This window comes from Hetaerina americana, unplaced genomic scaffold, assembly GCF_022747635.1.
Source record: "Hetaerina americana unplaced genomic scaffold, ioHetAmer1.1.p SCAF_11, whole genome shotgun sequence".
Lineage (NCBI taxonomy): Eukaryota > Metazoa > Arthropoda > Insecta > Odonata > Calopterygidae > Hetaerina > Hetaerina americana.
In genome coordinates, this window is record NW_027286181.1 from 38,792,022 (window position 1) to 38,801,759 (window position 9,738).

Below are 9,738 nucleotides of genomic sequence, written 5' to 3' on the forward strand. Positions count from 1 at the left end.
AAAATAAAATATACAATAAATTAGATCACAAGGGAATGATATTTGTGAATCAGTTAGGACAGTAAGCATATTATACAAAAATACATACGTGTAATGCGGGTACTGGTTACAATAGCCTTTTTTTACTAGTGCATGAGAGTATTTCATTTTAGGTACCAGTAAAAAAAATCAATTATAACTGACAATGGTAAATTGGATGTATTCTCCAAAGTATGGTTTTAGAGATAGTCCCATTACTCTACGCATCAAAGAGTACGTATCGTAGGTACCAATGTCACTAGCAAGCTATTTTATTAAATTTGAAATTTTATTTGCAGTCTCATTTAAACAACCCATATCGCATTTATACATTTACAATTAACAAGAACAGCTTTAAATGTATTCTACAACATAGTGACTCCTTGGGTCATATCAGTAATAGCTTCATCGCATCAGTAACAAAATTGTAAGATTCTTTAGTACTTTTCAAAGATTTATGTATTAGGATAACTTAGACTACCATATTTTACACACGCACACCCCTTCACATGCCTTTGCGGTAGATTTCAGAGTGATATGTATGCGTAGATACTAAGTTAAGAATACTAGTATTAATCATGAATAAATTACTTTTAGCATGTCCAACGACATTTGTCACCACACGTTTGATACTGCGTTACGTGCGAATAATGTCCATTGTGTGCTGAGTAATATGTCGTTTAAATTGATGATCCAATGGATTATGGTTATTAATAAACGTAAAAATCTAACACACGTTTATTTAATGAATTTTAGCCACGATGCATTTTAAATAGCTATAAATTTGACTATACACTCTTTTTTGGTCAAAAATGTATTTAAGGAGCGCCTTTAATGTATTACTCAGAAAATTCTCATAAAATCTAAAACGTCGATATTCCCTACGGAGTGCAAGATAAACCTGCTGTGAATGAACGTATTTTCGCATTGACTTACAATCTTTCGATTTTTTTTTGGTTCTATGCCTAAAATAACTCCAAATCGAAATTTTAGCATATGAAGTCAAAACCAACAAAAAAGTGATCTACTCTGTAAATATCAGCAAAATTATTTTCAATATATTTTAGAAATCCATGCCACCTTTAGCGACTTAGAAAATGGTAATTTCTTATTTATATCTCGACAATTCAAACGGTGAGGGATTTAATAGGGCATAATCAGGCACCCAAAAATGTATCCATTCGTTGCCTCCAATATTTCCATTAATATCATTAGTAGAATCCCTCTAAAATACAAATTACTCATAAATTATTTTTTTGTCAAATTTGTAATATTCATGGGGTCAATCAAGGAATATTAAAAAAACTATTTATTTTTTGTTTATTTTAGCAAGAAGAATGTATCCCATTATTATGAGTCGATTCCAATGAGAATGTATACCGACTGTCCGCTGGTATTCCTATAGGAAATAATTAGGTTACAGAAATTTTTTATTAACTCTATGCTAAACGAAATAGTCGCATTACCATCGGCATTTCAATCAGAATATTAATTAACTACTGCCCTCCCGTATTCCCTTCCGAATGCAAACTCCCTTACCACTCGATAGTGTTTCCGAGTATAATCCGTCTTTAGTAAACCTACGTTTTTTTCCCTTTGCCTTGGAAATAGCCCTTCAATTTTTATAGCATCTTTAGTATGTCTCACGGAATGCCCAAATCATCTCGTCAAGTACATTTAAAGAGAGAAAATTTTGAAAAACAAACTATTCGAAAATATAAGTTAACCCCGTCCCGCATACTTTTATGTGGCATTTACTAGAAACCAATAAAATTGAATTATACATTCCCGGAAGATGCGTTGGTGTAGGAACTTAAAGATGGTGTAAAGATCTTAAATTATTAATGCATGCACATACGGGTGAATTCAGATTTTAGAACATATATTTACCGTAGTACGTTCAAACCTGGTCTTCCCTAATAAAAAATACATCTAATTTTCCCATGTTGCCCATATGCACTCCTAATAGCCTGAATCTACCATAAAATAACTGATTTAGTTGTTTCCTCATTAAGATTGGCGAATAATGTAACGGTGAGGACCAAAAAATTTAATTAGAAGACTCCAAATGAGGATCTCATACCGCTATTGAGCAAGAAAAATGAGAATGTGAAACTTCCTTGTCTCCCCCACTTACTTACACAGTTCCTTCCTTGCAAGACGACACTCTTACGTAATAATAATTTGTATAGTCAGTCTTTTAGGATCCTAGTGAATCATTAGAGTGTCAAAAATTGTCCAATCAGTCCTAGTCTCACGTCCACCCTTTGTCACAATTGCTTCCTCGTCCCAAATGCCAACGCATGTATAAAAACGGATCGTAAGATGAGTAGCACATCAGTCCCTCAGGATCCTCTTTCGTGAGCAGTGTTTCAAGAACAAAAGTAGAGAAATGCAGCTCTTACAGGTAACTCAGATAGCAATATCTGAAATAATTTCCGAACACGATTGGGTTAAAATTATTCTAAATTACAAAATTAATGCAACAATTTCAGAGCGTAAAAATCATTCGCCTTGACTGGGACTCGAACCCAGATCCCTCAATATCCGGTCGAGTGCTTTAGCCACTTCGAGTTCCAGTCCCAGTCAAGGTGAATGATTTTTACGCTCTGAAATTGTTGCATTGAAATGCACATTAGCGGATGACTCCGTTAAAAGTTACTGTTGCGGCATCTCCCGCAGTTTCTTTGGAATTTACAAAATTAATCTTCCGGAAGTTCTTATGCCGCAGACAATCATATACAGGTTTAATATGGTACACTGTTTTATGTTTTCTACCTTATCTATTCATAATATCTCGTAGTATGAAGAGCATAAAAAATAGATGAACATGTTTTATTTATTCATCATATATCGCACCATAAAAAGGTTTAAGAGTTCTCATCATTTCAAATATATCTGTAAATAGCATAAATGATTTGAACGACTGATGTTTTGTATAACATGGGAATGGAACCTGGGAAACAACTTTGGAATACTCTCGGTTCAATTTCAAAGCTGAAATGTCACACGTTGCGGCAGATGAACATTGGCCAGTATGGATCCCTTCACATTAAACGATTTCTACTGTGATTGCTTATGTCTAGACACTGATTCAGTAGTAATTTCGCTTAGGTACCTTAAACTCTTCAAACACCCTTGAAACTTAATTGACTTGGACTATAATTTTATGGCTTATTTTTTCAAACTTTGCAGATTGCTTTCGCCATCGTGGCTGTGTCTTCCGCGACGTTGGCTTCCCCTGGAAGCAATTATTGGGGACTCACAGGTCATGGATACGGCGGCCAATACGTAAGAATTCATCAACAATGGGTGATAACACTTTTAGTCCCGTATTACCAGCTTAAAAATATCCCTCTCTCGATCGGTCGAATATCAAAATCTCTGAAAATGTCAATTCGTCCGATCATTATTTTCTAAAAAATGTATTTATGGCAGTAATTCATTCACTAAATGCTCGGGCAATATTTAAATTCAAGTCTTTGAGGCAAACCCCTCCTCATAGCTAAACTAAAAGTTTTCGTTATCGCTGCAAATAGAGTTGCCAATAGCCTTTCAAACGGAATAAGGTGTTTCTATTCCAATGTTATCCCCTGCCCTCGGTTAATTCCCCTTGTATAACTAAAGGCTTAATATTTTCGCATGTTACTAACCAGTGTTTTTATGGCCGAATCCCGATTGGGGATATAATAACAAACACGTTACGATCAAAATTTTCTCAACAGGCATATCCGAACTACAGCTTTGATTACGGCGTCCACTCTCCTCACACCGGGGACGTGAAGAACCACCAAGAATCGCGCATAGGTGACCTCGTGAAAGGCTCTTACAGCTTGAATGACCCTGATGGAACCATAAGACAAGTTGATTACGTAGCAGACAAGCACAACGGATTCAACGCGGTGGTCAAGAAGATCGGACACGCTGTACACCCCCCAACCGTTTCCCACCACCAGTATCAATATGGGAGCTATGGGGCTCACTTCGGCGAGGGGCTCTTCGGGGGAGGAGCCCACGCGGTCGGCGGTTTAGGACTCCACGGTGGTCTGGGTGGCGGTGAATCCTATGCCTACGTAAGCAAGGATGTCGGACAACTCGGAGGGGGACTGTACGACGGAGGTCATTTTGGTGGCGCCACTTCTTATGCCAACGGAAACAATCTGTCCTTTGGAACCTATGGAGTGGCAAGATACGCAGCTGGCGACTACGGCCTTGGCAAAAACGCAGGACATGGGAATAGATACGCGAGTAATTACCTCGGGAGTGGAGGCTATGGTGGGCATTTCGGAGGAGCTACATCATATGCCAACAGCCATAGTTTTTCCCTGAGTCATTTTGGCGGGCATCATTTTTAAAGCAGTAGAAATAGAAATCTGAAAAGGAACAAGCGAAATATTATGTTCAAACATGTATTCCTAATGTAATTAAATTGACTACTAAATGCTGCAAACAAATACTTACTAGTGTTTTTGTTCTTTTCCCTCATCATTTGTTACATCAAAGGTTAAATCTCTCAAATCAATAAGGAGATCAATTTTCTAACTGAATGACTTCAAAGTTCTTGAATTTTAGTTTTAAGTCATGTTATTTTTCATCAAGAAAACTGGGTTTTAGTCGTTGGTTGTGAATGATCGTCACATCTAACACTTAACCTTAGATTTCAGCAAAAGTATAAGATCATGGCAATACGGAATTTTTGGGCTAAAAGCAGTAATATTTGATCTAAATCAGTTATTTTGCATCAATAAGTCGAATATAGAGAATTGAAGCAGAACTACAAGCAATAATGATGTCAATTTATAATAGAGTTCAAATGAATCTGGAATGATTGTAAAAAACCAATCAGAAGAGACTTGTTATCGCAAATTCGTTAGATGATCAAAGACGAAAAAACCACCAACTCTCAAAATTATTAGGTGTTTAAAAGATGATATTAATTATAAAGCAGTTATTATTTAACAAACTCTCGTTTGCACATTGAAAAATCTGTTCTCATAAAAGATATATGACCAATAATCCAAGTTCAATAACTTGCTGCATTAATATTTATTTTAAGCAATATTACATAACTCACCTCAATTAAAAAATATATAGTTGGAAGTCAGAGAACTTAGGAATAATAATAATTATAAAACAAATCGACCCAAATATCTTTTGAAACAAGAAGTAACTGAACCATGTCCGTAAAGAAAAAATACAACTACTTAAAATATTACAAGTCCATACCGTTTAATCTAGCTACAGAATTTGAGTGGATATAATATACCGTAAAATGAAACCAAGGTATTAACAAAAGTAATCATCCCGAAAAGTGTTTTTATAGATGAGGGTAGAGCTCACCAAATACTAGGTCCAATGGTGTGTTAAATCCATAGATAAGGATTGGGGATCCAGAACCTTAACAGGAAGATCTGGTACCCCAAAAAGCACATGGACTGGGTGAGGTTGATCATACAGACTACCCATAGGCATCAACTGGAATCGAGCTCGGGCTCCCTGATAAATAGCCCAGCACCCTATCCACTTGATTGCGACGCACTGCCTCCCTTAAATATTGACATGAAATGCCAATAAAATTCCTTCAAAATGAAACGGTTAACTCCGAAATTTTTTTGGTGATATAATAACGAGAAGATATTCAATGGATTTGACGCTACCAATTCCACGATTTTGGATCTAAAATAGAAAAGGAAACATTCTTGATATATATCCTAAGCAGCAAAACTCAAAAATATTCCAAGATTTTCATTCAAAAATGAAGCCATAGTATTTAGCCACAGTATTTACTACCAGTTTGTCATTATTTACCAATAGCAAAATTCATTTTAACTCGCTTATGGTATTTTAAATGTTTAATAATCGAAGGTTTTTAAGTGACATTATAAGAAAAGACATAATTTATGAATATATATATATATATTTCCAGCGACGAAAAAATTAAATTTTATTAAGTATTTAACTTAAATCAAGAGACCTTAAATTCTGTGGCATTAAAACATTGTTTTGAGCTCACATTGGATTTTTATCTGGCATTAAATAGCGCGGTAAAATAATAATAATAATTGAAGCATTTACACACAAATTTATTCTTAATATCATTAGGTCACTGTAATTAAATGTTAATAAGAATGATATTGCATTATTGAACCAGTTTAATAATTAAAAAATAACAAGGGTTCAAAAAGTACACGATTTGGAAATAAAATAATATAATTCCCTGGGAAAGATATGATAGCTAAAAATTGTGACAAAACCTACTGAATAATCGAGTGTTAATGAAATTACCGCTTTTAACATAAAATCCTCTTTTTTGCTCCGCCATTTCAATAAAGAATTGCTTAATATAGAATCACAATGAGTTGCCAGTTAATGCACCAAAAGGTTACTCGGAAGCTAAGAGCTGAATTACTTAAATAGTCACGCGATGACTTACCTGTACGTATTGTACACTCTAGGAAGTTCGTCAGGTTTAAAATCAGTTTGTGTAAAGGACAATTGTGTTTTTTAAGTATATGATTTTTCCTCTGTTCATGATAACTGACAAAATGAATATTTAGTTAGCTCGTTAGACCAATAATTGATTCCCCAAGAAAGGTATAAATTCTTACGCCACCGCGTCAGAAGGGCTTAGGAAAAAATGATTTAAAAATCATTCTTGGGAATTCGTTACAGGAAACAAGTTAGTTATTGGAGCATGGAATTATCGAGTGGATTACCCTTTCTCAATGCACGATATCACTCTTTTGTTCCTCCAAAACCAAGACTGCCCTCTCTTGGTTTCCTCCTCCTGCTTTCCCAAATGACCGAGGAACATTTCACGGAATTTCTTAACCCGCCCCTCAGAGGGCCCTCAAAGAGCGATGAGGTTGGCAAATCCTGATGGTTACGGATCAATCGGGAAACCTTTACCTTCAAAAATTCCTCTCTCGTTACCAAACAGACGAAGGCACGACATGATTATAACCATAGGACGTATAAAAGGAAGCCGTCAGAAGCTTTGAGCATCATTCAAGTTCCTTCAGACTCCTTGTGAATAACTCATCGGAGAGGTGCACCATGCAAGTTTTACCGGTAATCACGTTTGGTTTCCATACAACCTTAGCGACTCTGTTTTTCTAGTGTTCTCCTGTAGGTCCATTTACTTAGAAATTATAATAGCAACGCCGAATTCGAGGAAAACGTTTAGATTCATTAGTCGAGCTTTTCAGAGTTTCTAAGTTTACGAGGGCAAGTTAGGCAAAGGACTAGAGTAGGAAAAGTGTAGTGAAAATTGAATTTAATCCCAGCTAGTCATAGATATCCAATGGAGATAAATACGATATATATATATATATACACACATACATATATATTATATATATATATATTATATATATACATATACATACATACATCATATGGATAGGATAGGATATGATATCACGTGGGAAAATTTTCAAAGTCGTCCGGATTGAATGATAATATTCCGGAGTGAAAGAAGATAACATTTTAGAGGGATGTTCATACAATCGCAAGTGCTTCGTTGCATTCAAAATAATCATAAGTGACATGGAATGAATGATAATTCATCCATCACCGTTGCTTCTCCTAATCATCGCAGCTTACCCAATTCAAATTTTGTGTGGTTGCAGTATCTTCAGTAGAAGTTTCGTTTTTAGGAGCAATATAAAAATTAACTAACAGTTAACTCTTTAATATCTTTACTCCTACGGTTTGAACTCCTACCACCGTAGAAGTCGCAATGATAAATTCCAATAAGTTGATTTCTTCATTGTTTTAGAATCTACATTTTTCGCGTTGGATATATGGCAATTAGTATTTTCCATAATTATTTTTTATTCGTCCTTAATTATTCTGGAGTTTTTTGCAAGAATAGGCAAGGAAAAAATATCATTGCACACCATTAAAATTGGTATCTTGGTTGCCCATTCTTTTAACTGAATATTTAAAACGCTTTTCGTTGTTTTTTTCATTTTCAATCGCCGAACGACAGTGATTAGGATTCTAATTTTGTAATAAATGTTTCTAATGCAGAAAAACTTAAGAATTTAAAAGCTTCATATTTTTGGCTCTACCTTTAGATCACCTTGCTCGCCGTAGCAGCGGCTTCCTGCACTCTCGCTTTCCCCGGAGATCACTTCTCCGGTGCACCAGGGCATCACTTTTCCGGAGCTCCAGGACAACAATTCGATGGCCCTCCTGTAAGTAAAGGTCACCGAATAGTAAACTCCTATAATTACCTAAACATAATTTTTTTCTATTCCTACGCCAGAGTTAAGGAAAATTCACGCTGGAAAAGGTGAGTAAATAAAATTTTTGGAAATAGACCAATAAAATTTTCACTGGAGCATACATTTTTCAATCTGACAGCATTTTTATCTATTATTGAAAATATTTAGCAAAAATAAATGTTTTTATCGAAAAAACTAATAGGATTGTGCCCCTGCACTTTGAAGGAGACGAGAGCTGAGAGTTATTCATTGGATATTCGAGTACATGACTCTTCGTATGAAATACGCATTAAAGAATATCAGCAATCGCCCTGAGGTTATGTAAATCGCAATTGACTCGACTTTGCAGGCATATCCTAAGTACAACTATGGATACGACGTAGACTCCCCGCACACTGGTGATGTGAAGAACCAATGGGAGGAGAGAAATGGAGACGTGGTGAAGGGATCCTACCGACTGAGCGAGCCGGACGGCACCATCCGACAGGTTGACTACACTGCCGACGGACACAACGGATTCAACGCCGTCGTCAAGAAGCTCGGTAAGGCATCTCACCCTACCGTCGCCCATAGCCCCGCATACTACGGCGGCAATCAGTACGGACCTGGACATCCTGGTGGTGCCTCCTCATACGCTTCGGTGAATAACGACGCTGGGCACTACGGTGGGCCGCACCACGGATCTAGACTGTATGGAAATTCAAACTTCGGTTTCGGCCAAATTGGTGGCGGTCACCTTGGAGGCGGACACCTTGGAGGCGGACACTTAGGAGGTGGACACCTAGGAGGCGGACACCTAGGAGGCGGACACCTAGGAGGCGGCCTCCTTGGCGGTGCCACGTCTTACGCCAACGGCAACCTTCATTCTGTCGGAAATTACGGCGGTGGTGCTGGCGCTTACGGCGGCTCTAATGTTTACGGGAGCCACCTTGGAGGAGGTTATGGCGGTCCCTACGGAGGATATGGAGCAACTTCTCATGCCAACGGCAACAACCTTGCATTCAGCCATCACAATCACGGTGGCGGTCCCCATGGTGGTTATGGTAACCACGGAAACAACTGGTGATTTCTACGACGAGTGATGGAACGAGATTTCAGATCTCTTCGCAGAATCTCGCTGAACTAAAAGAAATCAACCCACGATGTTAATTCTGCCTTCGCCTCAGTATTTTCATTTATCCATTCAATGTTCCTATAATATCTACTGCCCCGAAAATTTGTCACCGTCATCAAAATAAATATTTTCTAAAATACGCTTTTGTTTTGTCTCTTAAAATTTTTCACACTCCATCGGATTTTTAGCTCATATGCAGACATAATTATTTAGTGCACATGCTTAAGGTTATACAAAAGGTGTTTTAAAAAGTAAAGATCATAAGATGCTGAAAGATTAGTTTTTGCTATATTTCCGAGGATTACTTACTGCTAACCTCACTGCACCTTTGAAATAATGACCTAATAAATCTCAAAGTGATAACGATATGTCTAA

The 9,738-nt window shown here is 36.9% G+C and overlaps 1 protein-coding gene across 1 annotated transcript; it reads left to right on the plus strand.

The window, feature by feature from the left end:
- Positions 1–3,055: 3,055 nt before the first annotated feature.
- LOC139701158 (uncharacterized) lies at positions 3,056–9,315 on the plus strand. The gene is made up of 5 exons (XM_071599732.1): positions 3,056–3,115; positions 3,214–3,309; positions 3,744–4,202; positions 8,100–8,219; positions 8,599–9,315. Exons 1-5 carry the CDS (start codon positions 3,056–3,058, stop codon positions 9,313–9,315), a joined length of 1,452 nt encoding a protein of 483 aa, XP_071455833.1.
- The last annotated feature ends 423 nt before the right edge of the window (positions 9,316–9,738 follow it).